A 19,554-nucleotide genomic window follows, 5' to 3' on the forward strand; every position below is an offset into this window, starting at 1 on the left:
GGTCAGGAATGCAAACAGCTACAGAGTCCAGGCTAGGTGGGTAACAAAGGAGGCTTGAAAGTGTTGGCACCATCTGGAGGTCTCAGCAACTATTCAGCTCTGTCAAATGGTTGCCATGCTGGAGCGCAGACCAAATGTAGCACATCCGATTTTTTTAAAGGCTATGCTGTGAATTGGGATTTTTATTGCAGGTAGTGTATTTAAATCCTGGCAACCAATTCAAATTTCCACAAAACCACACTATGTGTACCAAACAAAAGTTGTCAGTGGGATATATTTGGTTATTCGTTTCCAACATCTGCTTTAGAGCCATGAAAACCATCTGGGGAGAAAAGGAAGAAAACTATACGCCAAATTTTAAGGAGAAACTTGGAGAATACTTGGAAATAGCCTGGACCGACATAGCCTTGATGAAACCATTCTACATATACACTGCGTAAGACAGCGCATTTCAAACAACCGTAAAAATATTTCTCTGGGCTGAAAAAAAAACCACGTGGATGAAGAGACTCAGCTCCTCTGGCTTGGTGGCACCTTGCTCCTTCTAAGCCTTCATCCCCTCAGCACTTGCCATGTATGCCTGTCCCTGGGCCCACCTTGGGGATGGGAAAGTCAGGTGCCAGGAGAGCTGCACCCGCTTCACCATTGAGTGTGTCTTTGCCCTAACTACCCAAATTATATCCTTTACCCAAGCAAAGGGTATCCTTGCTATTCCTATTCAAAAGAAGAAAAAGAAAAAAAATAACTTTTATCTCTAGCTCAGGTCACGTAAAATCAAGAATGGAAATGGCTGCACAGACATTATACTGTGTTGCTCAATAAAAGACTGTTGCCTGGATGGATGAATCAAGAAATTAACCATCTTCCTGCCAATCAACAGTGATACTGAGGCTTCTGCTGTAGAAGCTGAGAGTCATCCAATGGGAGGAATTCCTCCTCCACCAGGGGAATCCCAGAGGACACAGGGAGGACAGCGGTCAAGAAGAGTTGAGAACTTGGGGAAACAAAATACTGGCTACGTCCATTCAGTTTAATGTGACTCTGGCCACTTTTTCCCAAGCTTCCCTACCCCCCTCCCCTTCCTCTGAAATATGTTTGTTTTTTTTTAAATCACCCATAATTCGGCTGGCAAAGAATCTAAACTGGTATGCAAGTGTAACTGTAAACTGAAGTGCTCATGGGACTAGCCAGCCACCAGCTCCTGGCCACTGAGTGGTTGCTACAGCTTGCAGGTGCCGTGGGGTTGCAGTTGGCATTTCTGCAGGAATGAACGTGGTGTGCATTAAGTTTTTTAGAATGTTTATTGTTGGCCAAGTTTTCCACTTGTATTTTCTTTTATAGCACAACTATTTTTAAGTGAATAGAATGTCCTGTGACAATTTGGCCATATAGGAGGGAAATTTAGCTGAGGGAGTGAAATGCACTTAGTAATAGTAAAAAAGACTAACAAAATGAATAAATAATCCAAATCAAAAGAAAATACTTTAAACTCTAAAGGTTCTTGAAAAACACACATATGAAAAGCGTTTTCACATAATACAAATTAAAGAGCACTGGATTTGGAGCTGGAAGACTTAGGTTTGAGTCTTCTTGGCTGGGTTACTTGCTAGTTGCGAGACCCTGGGTAAGTCACATGCTATGTGCTCCAATGTTCTGTGCCTTCAGAATTACAATGAGGAGACTCAGTTGGTGATCTCCAAGGTCCTTTTCAAAGCCATTGTTTCATGATTAGCTTTGCAAAGAGATTCAACATATCTCCTGAGGCCTCTGAATATGTCTTGGCCTCTGTGTGCTATTAACCACACAGATAATTTCTCGCCTTTCTCTCTAGACTTCGCAGATTCTTAAGTGTTCTCTTGGATCACAGGTAGTTAGCCCATAGCAATAACACTTTGTTCCTTCTTGATTTGAATTCCTCAGGGGCAGTCCAACTGAAGAGGCAATAGATAGGACGGGGGTGGGGGGCGGTTATTACACTAATTTTAGGTGCTTGGGTGGATTTTCCTGATGCTGGCAAGCGGCCCTTCCTAGGAATGTTCCAAGAGAGTCTCTGGCAACCATGAGTGTGATAAAATTTGGGTAAAGTTATGTTCATGACTCAAAATCTGGAAGGTACCTGATGCTTTAAATTGTTTTTATTAAGGCTTTTGACAATTAAAGTAGCTACAACATAAAAAAAAATTATCCCTTTACCTAACTTGATATTGCCTTCAAATATGCTGATCAGCCAAAGGATAATTACTTACTAATTGCCTTTCATATTTGGATTTAATTTTTAACATTAAAAATAATTATATGAAGTGTCTTAAGATACCCAATTTCAAAAAGGCTTCCTCAATTCTACTTTTAAAGAAATTAAAAACATTTCTTTTAAACTTAAGGCAAAGTTTCAAATCTTTCAAATTTCTGATATACTTAAACCTTGCATTTCAAGTTTTGGGGAATACCAGCATTTTATGGCCCACAAATTGATAACCATATTAATTACAGAGAGAGCTGGAGTAATTAAAATTGTGTCTAAAGATCATCTAATTTACCCATGGAATATCCTGCAGAAGCAAACAATCTCCAGAGCCATTTTCTAATATACAGTTGGGAAAGAAACTACATCACACTGGAATCCTGATTGATATTTATGGCCTTTGGAAACTTAGCATTTTGTGAGTTTAAATCCCAAGAAGGATCTAATGGCTTCAGCAGTGAGAGCTCATCCAGAGAATCTGGTTGATATACTAAGCAAACCAACAGTTATCCTGATGGAGAAAGTTCTGGGTAGATCTGAGCCATCTCCTAAGCCATGGTAAATAAAGAGGAGATTGCACGAGGCCTCAGATTCTAAATTACTTCTAGCCTAATATCATAAAACAAAAAAGGTGAAACACATAAATGGACTTTGTTTCACAGCCTGAAGGAAATGAGAACAAGGCCCGAGTAAATTAAAAGATAAAAAAGGCATGAATAATTTACATGATTTAGAGATGACGCGTTTGTCAAAAGACAAAAATAGTCAACAGAGAGATTTATTGATTCTTTGATCATTCCATGCAAGAGTCTTAAGTTGAGTAACTCAATATAAAGAAACTAAAGATGAGTAAGTAGAATACAGTCTCTGCCAGTAAGGAGGTCTCAATCTAATGGGCTAGTTGATTAGGAAAATAAATATAAGACAAAGGAAACAAGATGAAAAACGGGTGCAAGAGATAGGAAGGAATATCAGTTCCTCTGTGGAGTCTCGCTGAAGGACTGTGAATGTGAGGGAAGAGGGTGACCTGAGACACAAAACCTTCCTACCTGCCCAGAACTGAATTACAGTGCTCCTCCTAAACGCTCCTCCTACCTGATCCCATTGCATCCTGGACATCCAGCTGCATCCCTAGTATTTAGCATAATGTCTAGCATTAGTAAACGCTCGATAAATATTTACTGAATGAATCAACAGTACTTAATCTCTCTAAGCATCATTTCCCTCCACTATAAAAATGGTTAAAACATAACCACGTGTCGGTTCACGTGAGAATTAAAGGGGATAACATGTTAAATGCTAACACAGCACAGTGTATGGCAGAGTGCCAGTGCTCAATAAAAATTAGCTCATTATTATTACTAATATTAGGTATCGTTACCTCTATTTTTGATGAGAAATGAGGCTTAATTAACCTACTAAATTAACCCATGATCACACAGAAAGGAAATTTAGAAGTCAGACTTCAAACATGGATCTGCCCCAGTCCCAAACTGAAACTCTTCCTCCCATCTCATGCTGCTGCTGATTATTGTTATTTGGGTTTAAGCCACATCACCCACAGACTGGGAGCTTCTTGAAGACAGGGATGATGACATGTACTTTCATATCCCCAGAGAGCCTAACTCCAGACCACATGGCGGTACTATTTCAAAAACTGAACTTATCTGGATCTCAAACGTAAAATGGAATGATTCAACTGCAAGATGTCAAATTCCCTTTTCAGTTTCAAAACTGTCTTCTCTGAATTCACTCAATGAATGAAGTACCAGAGTTAATCTATAGTGTACCTAAATGCATAAGGCTTTATTGAGAATTTACTAAAGATCTTCTCAAATCCAAACTTATTCCGCACACCCCCCGAAGTTGAAAGATGTTCAGCTTTCGGCCTGATATCACTATCCATTCATTTTAACATATTAACGATGTGTTGGTTTCCAAATCATTTTTAATGTGTAGAAATACTTACGGTTCTAAATGACTTCTTGCAACCATAATAAATGAAGGGGACACCCACTTAGACTAATGGGTTAGTCATATTAACTGTGTCAAAGAGTGAGATCAGGTCACTTACAGCTAACACAACCTTTAGATTTAGCGTACAGACTTTTGAATCTTTTTTTTTTTTTTTTGCATTACGTGGGCTTCTCACTGCTGTGGTCTCTCCCGTTGCGGAGCACAGGCTCTGGACGCACAGGCCCAGCAGCCATGGCTCACAGGCCTAGCCGCTCTGCGGCATGTGGGATCTTCCCGGACCAGGGCATGAACCCATGTCCCCTGCATCGGCAGGCAGACTCTCAACCACTGTGCCACCAGGGAAGCCCTTGAATCTTTATACTACATTTTTAAAACCTTTTTTTGGAGATATAATTCATATACCCTAAAATTCACCTGTTCGAAGTGTAGAATTCAATGGTTTTAATATGTTCACAGAATTGTGAAAACATCACCAAAATCTGTTTAGCATGCTTTCATCACTACCAAAAGAAACCCTGTGCCCATCAGCAGTCACCCTCCCACCCCATTCTACTCCAAGCCCCAGCTCTAGGCGACCACTAATTCACTTTTTGTTTCTACAGATTTGCCTATCCTGGACATTTCATATAAATGGAATTATAGAATATGTAACCTTTCGTGACTGGCCTATCTCACTTAGCATCATGTTTTGCAGGTTCATTTATGTTATAGCATGTATCAGTATTTCATTCGTTTTTATTGTGCAATAATATTCCATAGTATGATTAGACCACATTTCATTTATCCATTCATTAGTTGATCCACATTTGGGTTGTTTCTGCTTTTTGGCTATTATGAATACTGCTGCTATAAACATCTGAGTATGGTTTTTTTGGTGGACATATGCTTTCATTTCTCTTAGGTATATACATAGGAGTGGAATTGCTGGTTCACACGGTAACTCTATGTTTAACATTTTGAGGAACTGCTAGGCTGTCTTCCAAAGCAGCTGCACCATTCTGTAACAAGAGTCAGGAGCATACCCAGGGCTTCCCTGGTGGCGCAGTGGTTGAGAGTCCGCCTGCCGATGCAGGGGACACGGGTTCGTGCCCCTGTCCGGGAAGATCCCACATGCCGCGGAGCAGCTATGCCCGTGAGCCATGGCTGCTGAGCCTGCGCGTCCGGAGCCTGTGCTCCTCAATGGGAGAGGCCACAACAGTGAGAGGCCCATGTACCAAAAAAAAAAAAAAAAAAAAGAAAAAGAGTCATACCCACACAAAAAGAATGGCTAGTTGGTGTGAATGTTGTGGTAATTCTCATGGAATCTTCTCATAGGTAATAAGGTGATTCTCCAAAGTTAGAGACAGTAAATGAAGGAAAAATTGGGCACTATTTTTTCTTTAGCTACTAAAACTGAGGCTATGGACTCCTTGAGGGGAGGGCTTGAGTCCTATTCAGTGCTACATACCCCAGGGGATAGCCTAATGCCCAATAGTAAGCATTAAATATTAGCTGAATGAATAAATAGCTTCAAAAAAGTAAGGGTGTGGTAAGGGATATACTTTGCTCAAGGAGAGGTCTGGCCTTTGCCCTTGGCTCCTGGGAGGCAATTTCTAAACTCTTGTCACTGACCAGTAAGAGTATCTTTGCTTGTCTGGGGCCTTGGGCCATGCCAGAGAGTCCAGGTTAACAATGTGATTTATGATGAGGGCTTTGAACCTCATGGTATCAGCTCAACCTCTGGAGGGGCTAGAGACGAAGGTCAGCCATGAGGGTGCTCAACCAAGTCTATGTGATGAAGTCTCAATAAAAACTGTGGATACCAAGGCTTGGGTGAGTTTTCTTGGTTGGCAGTAGTCCGTACATATTGTCACACACTATTGCTGGGAGAAGTAGGTGCCATCCACACCACTCTTCCAGGAGAGGGCAATTGGAAGGTCTGCACTTGAACTCTTCTGGACCCTGCTGTATGTACCTCTTTCCTTGGCTGATTTTAATCAGTGTCCTTTTGCTGTAATAAACTGTAACTGAGTACAACAGTACAACTCAGCTTTCAGTGAGTTCTGTGTGTCCTAGTGAATTATCAAACCTGAGAGTAGTCTTGAGGAGCCCTGAACTTGAAGTTAGTATAAGAAGTGAGGGTAATTTGGGGAAATCCAAACTTTGTAGTTACTAAGAGTGCTGAAACAATATTAAAGATGATTTGGTAAAATTTAGCATATTCATTATTTCTGCAAACAAGTGTCCCAAAGACTCATTCATGAGACAAAGCATCATAGGATGAATCAAGAAAGCTGCCAGATCTTGGTGGAACTTTCACTTAATAGAACACAGAATTCCGAGGCCAGAGTTCTATGACTCAGCTACACATACTCATATCCCTATTAACAAAGGTGCATGCTTACTGATACTCTGCTTCATTATTAAAATATCTTCTCAGAGGAAAGGTGACATATAATAGAAATAATAGGATTTGAGTTGTAGCTTTGCCTTTTTCTAGTTGTATGACCTTCTATGAGCCTAAATCTCCTCATTTATAAGATGGAAATAATACAGATATTCCCCAAAATTGGTACAAGAAGGACATGGTGATATGTGTGGTGCACTCTGAAAACTATACAGCATGAAAAATAATAACATTTGAAAGTTTTTTTCTAAATTAGATTCACACTGCCTTCATCTACTTCACTGAATCTCTTTGGGAAAACAAAATCCATGATTTTGTCTTTCCCAGTGCACACTGAATTTCAAAGGAAAAATTAAATAGATATAACTTTCAAAAAGTTTTTCTGTGAAAGCTGTAGAAAGAAGAGTTTATGTATCTGTGTGTTTGTGTGTGTGACGTATGTTAAACAATAAAACTGTAAAAGTGCTTATTTTAAAAACAACAAAAGAGCACAAAAAATAAAGTTATTATAAAATTTTAAAAAAGAAGGGTTTCTGTCCCACAAATTGAATATCAAGATGAAAAAAGTTCTCATATGGCAAAGAAGTCCTTTCCATGGAGTAGAGATGATACATGAACAAATAAAGGACCCAACTGGGGTGGCAGGAAGGAGGTAGTTTGAGATGAATGAATCCCTACGGAGTGTTACTTTCTCTATCTCTTAGCTATTCAGATAGAGAGGATACCTTAAGGAACTACAGTCATTTGACTTCAGTTTTTCCTAAAAGTGACAAATGCTTAAGTTGACTTGTTAACTAACTAGCATGTGATCACAGAAAAGGTTAACCTGACAAATTTTTAATCATACATAAACAGGACAGGGACCATACCAACTTGATGGAATCACACCATTCACTTAAGAAGACGTAAGAGGGAGGAAGAAAGGATATGAATTCACTGAGTGACAATCACATGGCAGCAGTGTGCTATACATACAGTATCTCCTCATCCCTCGTACTGCCCCAAACCAATGCCTGGCCCTTCTCTTATGTTCTACACCCCAGTGAAGAGCAGCAACATGCTTTGCTCAGACTAGAAACCAGTGCATTGTCTTCAACTCTCAATTTTTCTCTCCTATTATATTTCACTAGTCACCAAGTCCAGGGACTCTATCTCCTGATTTGTTTTGAAATCGCCCCTTTTGTTCCCACTACCAATTTTGGGTCCTTTCTAATCCATTGCCCTCAATGCAGATAGAGTACTCTTCCTAAAATACATGTCTCACTTTATCTTGCATCTGCTTGAATTACTTCACTGGCACTCTTTGTCTCTCAATATTACAAACCCCAAGCTTCTTAATATAGCTTATCTAGCTCCTCATGACACAGGTTCTGACAACCTCTCTAGCCCTTTATTTCTTCACTCTCCTTCTTCAATTCTAGGCGCTAGTTAGGTCTTTCCAGCTATCTCTTCCTCGGAGCATTTCTTTTTTTTTTTTTTTTTTTTTTTTCTTTTTGCGGTATGCGGGCCTCTCACTGCCGTGGCCTCCCCCGTTGCGGAGCACAGGCTCCGGATGCGCAGGCCCAGCGGCCATGGCTCACGGGCCCAGCCGCTCCGCGGCACACGGGATCCTCCCAGACCGGGGCACGAACCCGTATCCCCTGCATCGGCAGGCGGACTCTCAACCACTGCGCCACCAGGGAGGCCCTCGGAGCATTTCTTGATTCCATGTTTGGTCAAATATTCCTTCTACTTATGACAGTCTAAACTTCTCCCACTCTGGCTCCTACAAACTATTCAAAATTATATGTATATATGTACATGTATGTATGTATGTATGTATATGCATATATGAATATGTACTATGTACAAATAAACTGGGATGTGTGCTATTGTGAGTTGCAGTGTGTCCCCCAAAAAAGATATGTTGAAGTTATAACCCCAGTGCCTGTGAATGATCTTATTTGGAAATAGATCTTTGCAGATATAATCAAGTCAAGATGAGGTCATACTCAGGCTTCCCTGGTGGCACAGTGGTTAAGAATCTGCCTGCCAATGCAGGGGACGCGAGCTTTGGCAAGCAGATTCGAGTCCTGGTTCGGGAAGATCCCACATGCCATGGAGCAACTAAGCCCATGCACCACAACTACTGAGCCTGTGCTCTAGAGCCCGTGAGCCACAACTACTGAGCCTGCGTGCCACAACTACTGAAGCCTGTGCTCCTAAAGCCTGTGCTCTGCAACAAGAGAAGCACCGCAATGAGAAGCCCACACACCATGATGAAGAGTAGCTCCTGCTCGACGCAACTAAAGAAAGCCTGTGTATAGCAGTGAAGACCCAGTGCAGCCAAAAATAAATAAATTAAAAAAAAAAGATGAGGTCATACTCAATTAGAACTGGCCAGAAGCCAATATCACTGGTGTCCTTATAAGAAGAGAAGACAGAGACGTTGGGAGAAAAATGCCGTGTAAAGACAGAGACATACACAGACCCAGAGGGGAGGAGGCCACGTGAAGATGTAGGCATAGATTGACAGCCACCACTAGAAGTTATGAAGAGGCAAAGAGATATTATCCTCAGAGCCTCAGAGAAAGCATCACTCTGATGATACATTGATTTTGGACTTTTAGCCTCTAGAATTGTGGGAGAATAACTTTCTCTTGTTTCAAGCCACCCAGTAAAGAAACCTACCCTGTAAAGAAATTTGGGCTTTCTTTATCCTGATGGTGATAGAATGCAATTGAAATGATTCAAGCAGATAAGAAATGAAGTCAGATCTGTATTTTAGAAAGGAAACTCCTGTTTTCACTGTAAACTCCTGTTCACAGTTAGGTGAATACAGTATAGGGGTAATAGTATACTTTCCTTTACACTTGGCTCATCTCCCCTTAGAGTGTCAGTTCAGGGAGGGCAGGGACTGTGTTTTTTTCCTGTCCATTCATGTATTTCCAGGATCTAGCACACTGCTGATTCTTAAGTAAATATTTATTAAACAAACAAACAAACTGAATTTTTCACAATAGCCCTACAAAGGTACCTTTCCTGAGGGATGATATTTAACTCTGTAAGCTCAGTACCCACCAGATTATCGGGAGAACAGATAAACAATGTTCAGAAACTAAGTAATTTGTTAAAATTCAACTAGTAGGCAGTAAAGCAGTTCATTTCATCTTTACTGTGTCACGCAAAGGGGAGAAATAGAAAGATGATGCATTAAATCTCTGAAGCAATGCCATGCTTCCATGTGGAATTAGATTACAAAACACAGAGGGAAAAACAGCCAAGTCTGTGTTTCTGACATCACTACCTTTAGAATGCCTGGTAGACATTTGATAGTAGTGACTTAGGTCACAGACAGAGATGAAGAAATAAGCATTCCATTCAATTCATTTCAAACTACTCACCATAGGAATTGTTAAAAACGTAAAGAACTTCTTTGTTAGGGCTGTGGTTCCTTTTAGTGTCACCACAGTATAAACCTCAAAACTCCATGATCCAATTTATTGCTTATTTCTTTATTGTATTATTCATTTTACAGCAACATATATAAGGCATTACTGGAAAGGAATTCACCTTTTCCCTTTCGAAACGCCCTGTTTTCTGACACAGCACTGTGCAGTACTATAAATATGCAGATTCATTAAAAAAGACTGGCTTATAATTGCACTTTGTCTTTTGATGTATGTATGTTAGGTAACAACTGATGAATTTCATAAATTATGAAAATAAAACACACTTTTCTGTATTCGACTTCAAAATAACCTCAAAATTATTTTTAACGGCAGCACATGTTCTATCTGTAAATTTACGCTACTCTTTTTTTATATTTAAAACAGAAACAGGTTTTGTGCTTTATAACAAATATAAATGGGGTAATTTGGATAATGAAAATAAATGAATAACAGCAGCTCTAATAGAGCTGATCCTATTTGCAATGGCTCATTAACTCTGTACAGGACGCAATTCACTGCCCTGGATCAGGAGTTGATAATGGTGCAGCATGGAGCTATTAGCAAAGAACGGTGCAATAGGAAATTAACAGAAGGTCTGTTCATTCGCTGGGAAGTCAGGATCCCCTTTAGCATGTATAACCACTTTAAACCATGCGTTCACAAAGGCCATAAAGAGGGAAAAGTCAAAGAAATAATTTGAGTACTACTCCTACCACAAGCTAGTACTGATCAAGCTCATAGCAAGCACTTCAATGCAGTTGATCACTTAACCCTCACGGCAATCCTATCAGGTAGTTCCAGATATTATCCTCATTTTGCAGATAAGGAAACTGAGCCTCAAGGACTTGCTCAAAGTCATACATTAATGAGTGGTGGAGCTTAGATTCAAACCCAGGCATTATGACTCCACAGCATTCAGCTCTTAACTCTCCATGGATGACAAATTGCCTTCCTGGCTCTGCTTTATCCCCAAGTTCATCTAGTCTAGAATGATCATGAGCAAATAAAAATCCCAGTGTTTCTCAGTCTGAGATGTAAGGGGAGACACATCAACACAACTACCCCTTGGGGACAATGCTCAGATTCTAGTGGGGATGTCAAGGGGAGGATGTGGTTGGAAAAGACATTCACTAAACCTATTGTCTCCATGTGTAAATGACAGAATTAAAGCTGGACAAGCTTTTGGCCTGTGGGAGAGGCTGAAGAAATAACACAGGGGGCATAGCTAAAAAATGCTGATAAACGGTGACATTCTCTGACCTCTAGTCTGCCATTAACTAGCTGGAAGATCCTGGGAAAATCGCATAACCTAGCACAGCAATATTTCTCAGGGCTGGACTAGATGATCTCAAAGGTAGTGCTTCCACTCTTAGTCACAATTTCTGTGCTCTGGAGAAAGAACAAAAAATAAGTACAGGGTAGTAACTTTCTCACAAGGCAAACGATATTCAATTTAAAGGTTTGTCCTTCATTCCTTCATTCTGAAATCAGGTTCTTATTGCTTTCTTGTTATTAAAACTTCATTTATGAAATGATGGTGAAAGTACATGATAGAAGGTCTCCTTTTCTTTTTGAATGGTCTTAGCAGAATAAGAAGTAGGTTACTTTATCTCATTCTATAAACTTTTTTGAATTGTTACAGGGTTATGAAGTTCCACACAGGGAACCACTCCATTAATATATTTTGCAATTCAAAGTGCTCAGGGTACTCTACTTTTCCACAGCACTTGACAGTTTATTAAGCATTTCACATGAAATATCTCACTTGGTACTCTTGCACTGTGCAAGCTAATCTTATTTTGCAGAGTAAACATAGAATTAGGAAGGGTAAGCAACTTGATCAAGATTACACAGATCATTAAACAAAATCCAGATTGTAATCTGTATCTTGTGACTTTAAATGCTATCTGCTTTCTAATCAGCGAGTGGTTCATAAATCTGGCCAAACACTAGGGTCATAGGGAGAGTGTTTGAAAAACATCAAATGGATAAACCTGAATTTCTGGAGGATGGGCCTAAGAGTCATATCTTTTAAGAGCTCTCCAAGGGATTCTGGAGGGCAGTCAAGTTTGGGGACTAGTACTCAACATCACACTGCCTCTGTCCAGCTAGCCTCACCAGGAAGAATAGAGGCTTTGGAGTCAGAGCTGGGTACTTCTGAGCGAGTCCTATAATATACCTGAGCCTCAGTCCTTCATCTGTGAAATGAGGGTAATGCCACCTAATATGTAGAGTTGTAAATATTTTAAAAAATATACGTAAAGTGCCTAGATATGGTAGTTACTAAAAAATGGAGGATATTTTATTATTATTTTTACTACTACTATTACAGTGAATATACTGCCTAATACGATGCGTAATATTACTGAATAAGGTATCTCTTATAAGTAGCAATGATTCTAAAATTTTCCTGAAGCAAATTCACTACAGATAACCCCCTCATTTATGACTTTTGGAACTGTCTGCAGGTCCCAGTTCCCTCCTCTGTGAAATAGTTATATTTGTAAATTGCTAAGGTATCTTTTGACTCTAAAAGTCAAAGTCTCCATAATTTTATTTAAGAGTTAAAGCCTCAGATGGTTTTGAGGAAGTGGATTTTAGTTGAGTATTAAACAGGCATAACTGAAGTAACTGGTACTTAAAAATGACAAATCTCTTAGTTATGCTGCCATTTTCTATCAAGGTAAGACTATGTCCAAAGCTAGACATCTGCTTCTCTACAGTTATAATTTATATCTGTCTAGCATCAAAAATATTTGAAGCAGCTTACCAACAAAAAGTGATAATAAGACAACAATGAAGCCAGTAAAAGAGCTGAGAATTCCCCCAAAATGGGGTAGAAATGGAAGAGAAGGGAAAATGGGGCAGAGGAGATGACTTTTTTCAGGAAGCCAGGAGAAGCTCTTTATAAAAACTGAACATTTAAGTTAGCGTTAAGATTTTTGACAGTGTTTTTAAGATTATGACCATATGACTTCTTAATGTTTCTTACCAAAGACCACAAATGCTAATCACCGCTATACAGATGCAACCTAAATAAAGGAACTTTTTTCTAAGTAGGATGGAATTAACATATGTCCACTCTTTCAAGGTAGCAGTGAGTGCTTTTCTTTTGTTGACTAACCTCACTCTTGTTCTTCTGAAAAAGTATATACTGCATTTAAGTATTCCATCGTTATTCCTCTATCATTTTTTTGTGGATAAGAAAAGTTTTTTAATTGTTTTGATAATGTCAAACTTATTATTGGCAAAGCCAAGTAAATCTTTAGGATTGTTATCCATTTGGGAAAACTTCTATCATATTCCTCTCTCACCTTGCTGTCTTTCTCTCACATTGCTCTCTTTCTGCTCCTTCCCTCCTTTTTAAAAGTCAAGTAGTTTTTAATCATAAAAAAAGGCCATTATGGTAATGGTAGCAAGGATCTAAAAATGATATCACTTACAAATTCATATTAAGTGGTAGTTTTTGATTCCCTGAGCATGATTGATTTGATTTTTTTTTTTTCTCACAACTATTCCCCTGCTCTGGTTATAGTCAAAATGAAAACTCCTTCTTGGTTTTAGACACTGTTTCCTTTCTGTTCCTGCTGTCACTGGCCTGGCCCAAGGTTCATGCTTCTCCTCACCTTGACTGCTCTAAGAGCCTCTTTTTCAGCTGGTCCCTTTGCCTCCAGGGTCCTGTAAGTGGTCCCAGCTCCACTTCAAGCATCCTGCAACTGCAGCTATATTCATCTTTCTAAAGCAGAGCTAGGGTTATGTCTATTCTCCACTAAAACTCTTTCTTGGCCACCCACTGCTGATCATGGTCTTGTCTGCCATTTCAAGACACCATGATTTTCTCCCAAAATACCTCTCTCTCTCCTTACTGAGTACCTGGGGGGTATCCTGCTCTCTGGCCAAACTACTTGTTAGAATCTAAATGCAACCTGAACTCTTCCATCCCTCTACCTTACTATTGCCTCTAACAAGACAAATAAATGAAGAAAAGAATAATAACTAATTACAATTTCTATGTATGTCACCATTCTATTCAGATATTCTCTAATTTACATTTGTCCCCAAATCTAACAGGTCACACTTATAAGAATCTAAGTTGAGGAGGCATGATTATTCTTGCTTCAGTTGCCAAGGTACATGAAGCCAGCTGGCGGGGTTAGTTTAGGAAAAAAAAGAGGCCACATTGAATTCCCATGCAGCAGAAACAAATGAAACCTAATTTGCCGGCCAATCTTGTTTATTTTGTTTCATTCATCACTATAATATAGTACCCACGACTTTGGACTAGATATCAGGGAACCTGAAATTTAATCCCATTTCTTCCATGACCAACCATATAACTTTCAGAAAATCACACAACTTTTCTGGTCCTTGGTTTTTTCTCATTTACAAAATGGAAATCTGTCTTTCTTTGTTCAAACACTACACATACATAAGAAATTATTATTATGTTTATTTGCCATTCCCTACAACATAGTCCCTTTCTGTATATACTTGCTTTACAATTCTCTGTCATTCCCATAGCTTTTGTAGATTCCATAATTACATCTCAACACCACTGATAGTTCTAGAGAAGTAAGCAAATACCAAGTATCACAAATGATTCAAATATACTGCTTTTGAGGATGTTGATTAGATCACTCCTTAGGCCTTTCCTAGCTTTAAAATAGTAAAATAGTTACAGATATGTAAACATCACTCCATCCTCCTATCTAAGAAGTGCTTGGACTTGTCACAATTTATTTGTCTCATGATTCTAGACCTCATGAAGGTTTAGTATGTCTGTGTCTCTCTCTCATCTACACAGAACCTTGTAGGACATCTCATACCTCTTGTAATCATTCACACTATAGCTATTCCTTTTACATCTGAAAACAGATTTAGCTTTTGAATAAACATGTGAATTTGAAACAACAAATTACTGAAACACATTTTAAGTTTATTCTTATATGGCTAGTTGTGCTATCAGAAATTCTGAAGAGAGAAAAATTTCAACCGATGTCTTCTTGGGAGAGGCAAAGATTCTCAAATTGTCTACTACGTGAAATGTAAAAGTATAATGGTCAAGTATAGCACACAGGAAACCGTAGCAACTGCTTGCTCCAAAAACTAGGCTGGTCATCCTAATCCAAAGCATAGACTTTGAAATCAAGATGGCAAATATATTAACTCTCCCTCACCTTACTAACTCCCCACCTAAAGTAGACACTGAAAAATTGATACCAGAAATCAAATCTCTTTGCTCTCCCTGTTAGAGATTTACCTGGCTGAATTCGACCTAGTTGACACTGCCATGCCTTTTCCTACAATTTGTCTAAATTTTCGGCATAACTGTAGTCATGATAGAGAAGCAACAAGTTCTTGTAGAGTGTACGTGGAGATTTTAGAGCCAGTCTCATCGGAGCAATTCTGAAGCTCTAAGTAAACGAAAGTTGATGCCTCTGAATACAGATAAACACACACACACACCCCACATTATTTCAGGGACAACCAAGGTAGAGGTAATTTCAGAGTCTAGTACAAAAGTGATATACAATATTGAAGAATTTTTGTTCTTCTATATTGAAGTGAGACTCAAAGGAAAGAAAAACTCTAGTCCACTTTTCCTTAACATAATACAGCTCTTGTAGCTTTAACTGAAGCTGAACCTCAATTTTCAAATGGGTCATCATTTGTAAACTCTAGAAAAAGTAACACTGATTCAGATAGCAGGACTACACAAAAGCTACTGACACAAAACCCTCTGGAAAAATAGAATGAAAAGAAGCCAGCACTTACTTGGCACAAACCACTGATGCACATATCCAAAGACTCTGTGTAGCAGCGAGTTCCATCTAAGACTTTAGGTGCAAGTTCAACAACTAGGGCTGTTCCTTTGGCCTGGCACTTGAGGGAACATGGGTTGTCGGGGTCATTAGACACAGGAAGCCATTCATAAAACTGGCCATGGTGCTTGACATCATTATGAGCTGAGCACTGCTGCGCTCGGAAATCACCTGCTTCTGGTGGGCAGTCCTGGAGAAGAAAAAGAGGGAAGGGAGAAGCACAGGTTAGGAGAACAGCCTCAAACAGAAAACTAGAGCAGCTATGTGCTCCAGGTCTTAGGAGACAAAGCAAATGTTCTGTCATTACAGATGGACCCTCCCATAGCATCTGAAAGGTTATATGATTATTTGGCCCTCAGAAGGTAGAGATTTGAGAAGAGTCATCACCTTGAAATATATTTTCTGATAGAAGTGAAATGGGAAAGAAACCAGCTTGAAATAGATCTGATGGATACTAGTTGGGAAAGTAACCACCTTGAAATATATTTTCTCAAAGATGTTTATTTGTCCATGGATTCCCTCCACATTGTAACATCGTTTTTGTTTCCTTGTAATTTAAGTAGAACTGAGTATAGTCACAGGGTTAGTTAAAACTATCACTGTCATTTTCAGTTCTGATACCAAAAGCTATGACAAAATGTTATTTTAGCAACTAGGAGAAAAAAGTTATGATGATTTTGTTCAAAATTTTTTTCTGGGGTTGTTTGTGAGTTTTTTCTAAAACAGTATACTTAGGCTAGACAGTATACAGAATTAAATATGGAGACCAAAATAGAGAAAACAGCATTTACACCTGAATTTCTTTAGCTTCAGGCAGCATGGCTGAATGTTTTGGACTTCCTCCTCAGATGGGAGTTGGATACAATATGGTGGGTCTCTATGGGCCTACGTTTCCTTGTGTTTAGAACAGAGGCAATGATAATACTCAGCTGTCAAGGTCATAGTGAGAATTTCATGAGCTTTTGTTGGCCAAATACCGGCACAAGGAAGATAGTACATGGTAGCTATTACTGTGATTATTTAATGAAGCCACTGAAGAGAAAGTGTTGTTGGAGAATTAGGAAAGTCTTTGAATTTGAATTTGAAATCACACTGGCTGAGACCAGCAGAAAACAAGAATGTTTTACATGTATATTTTATAAATGGAATTTTAAAATGTAAAACCATAACTAACCATGGCTATTATCTAATAAATGATAAACTTTAGTGAAAACAATTATGATTTAATTTTAAAAAGACAAATATCACCTATCCCTCGGAGAATCTGTTTGATAAGTAGGTCTATTTTATTGTACATGCATTCAGATTAGGATTTATTATGGAAGACTGTAGAATATCCATCTACAACGATGGATATTAATGACAGGGAAGCCTTTCATTAAACTTTTTTATCTTAAATAATGAATTTTCATGTGGCCTTTTAGCAGTTCCTGATTACTACATTATCACTTTTAAGAGTTCTCTTTTACAAGGTTTCTTCCTCTGAAAATCTATTTACATTTAAATAAACATTGTGAGAATAACATTATGCTATTTTATAAAATGAAATGCTGACTCCTCAAATTTCAGTGTTACTATTAAGTAGCATATAAGGCTTTAATATTTCAGAAAGCATTAATTCTTCCTAGGCAAAATGGGTGTAAACAATTACTTATTTCAGTTGAAATTAAACTAGCTCAAAATACAATATAAATTCTCGGGCTTCCCTGGTGGCGCAGCGGTTGAGAGTCCGCCTGCCGATGCAGGGGACACGGGTTCGTGCCCCGGTCCGGAAAGATCCCACATGCTGTGGAGCGGCTGGGCCCGTGAGCCATGGCCGCTGAGCCTGCGTGTCCGGAGCCTGTGCTCCACAATGGGAGGGACCACAACAGTGAGAGGCCCACGTACCGCAAAAAACAAAAAACAAAAAAACAATATAAATTCTGAAAGGCATTTTATTGTTAGTATCATATATGTTCTCAGAGTGAATAAAATGTAGTACTAAAGGAAAAGAATAAATTTTATTTATTCTTTAAATAAATAAAGTATACATGGGTGCCCAACAAGGCTTAAGTGATTTTGAATACTGTCTGAAAAAAATTTAAAGATCATTAAACCAGTCAATAAGTGTGTGTTACACTTTGTTGTGATAGTTAGTTGTTTGTTGTAAGAAATAAAACAAAACTCACAATCTGCAAATCCATGCTATAAATCACAAAACAGGCAAATTGTATGCTGCAACACAAACTATCTGAACTCAGATGTTTAACCCCATCTCCTTGCAGACTATGTGATTCAAGATAAGAACACAAACAAATTTCACATTAATTATTCATGAGCTTATGTTCCAAAGGCAAGACCACAACTTGTCCAGTTTACAAATCCTACCATTCTCCAACTAGACCTCATTTACTAGCTTCTGTCCTGAAATAACCCTGTGATTAACTACAGCCCCAAACTCTACAAGTCTTCTTCCCTAAATTCCCCCATCTGAGAAACTACAGACTGCCAAGGTGCTTCTTCCCCTTGTTTAGCAAGTTTAATAAAACCAGCTTTATATGATTAACACGTTTCCCTGGTGGCCGCTGCATGGGGGCTTCCACAGTTGAACTGATAGTTTAATTAATAATTTTTAAATAAAGTATTTTCAGTTGCATAATACCTGTCATTCCAAGAGTCAGCTGATTACTCAGTAGTACAGAAGAAATACTGAAGTGGACTCAATAAAGCAGAATACTGAGCAAACTGTTTAGAATGGTCCCAAACTTACCTCATAATTACTTTTACCTTCTTTTTCTATAAATAAAAGTGAATCAGCTATAAGGTAATTTCAGGGTCAGGTTGAATCACCTCTGCATTAAGTAAGAAGGATAATATATAATTAAGAGACCTTTGAGTATGAACCTGAGATACTTTTCTGCATTTATCCAATTGCAAGAAAGGAGTGTCAATTACATTTTAAAATTGATGTTACATCATCTTATTACAGACATAAAACTCCTACAGAATCTCTTATGAGTCCCTGCTGTTCAACAAAATGTGTTGAGTCTTCCCACCTTTACTAAAATAAATAAGACTGAAAGTCAGTCAAAAGTAAAATTACTAAAAAGTGAAGCTAAACTATTAAGACTTTTTGGTTTTCTTTTCAGTGACAAAAAAGTAGACATATTTAAACACATCAGAGAGAATCAGCAGGCAGACAGATGTTCCTGTTTGCCATTCACCTATATCTACTAGCTCTGAGAACACCTGCTATAGGTTTTATAAACTTTCACAACCGGAGAAATATCTCTGAGAATAATAATGCTTGCGAACACCTTTACTCACTTTTATCACTATGGTCTTTCCTCCTGCCCCTACTTCTGTAGGGGTGGGAATATATATTTTGCTAAATTGAGAATGCACTTAAAACCTGGAGTTCAGAGTTGGAAACTGAACTTGAACCTTCTTAATGTTTGAGTTTATTTGTACTTGGCAAAATGCACCTTCCTGTTTTAAGAAAAAGGACTTAAGAGGACTTATAAAACAGGTTCAGAAAGCTTCTTGGACATCAAATCGCTCTTACAAAATAACATTTTCATGATTTAAGTGTAAATGAATCAGAAACATATGAATCAAATTTCCCTTGAAATACACATGTTTAAAAATTAAGGGAAGAAGGATTTGGCAAACGCTTCTTTTGTTGAACCCAAAACATCTCAAGCATAGTTCAAGACA

At 38.6% G+C, this 19,554-nt stretch overlaps 1 protein-coding gene across 3 annotated transcripts in view; it reads right to left on the reverse strand.

Annotated features, from left to right (window-relative positions):
- The window catches only part of ADAMTSL1 (ADAMTS like 1), a 473,180-nt gene that overhangs the window by 352,561 nt on the left and 101,065 nt on the right, over positions 1-19,554 (reverse strand). For all 3 annotated transcript variants that reach the window (XM_082612434.1, XM_082612433.1, XM_082612435.1), the window contains exon 4: positions 15,812-16,048. In XM_082612434.1, coding sequence (XP_082468560.1) covers positions 15,812-16,048 — 237 coding nt within the window. The remainder of the gene's footprint in view (positions 1-15,811; positions 16,049-19,554) is intronic.

Source organism: Mesoplodon mirus (assembly GCF_964341445.2).
Source record: "Mesoplodon mirus genome assembly, chromosome: 1".
Classification (NCBI taxonomy): Eukaryota; Metazoa; Chordata; class Mammalia; order Artiodactyla; family Ziphiidae; genus Mesoplodon; species Mesoplodon mirus.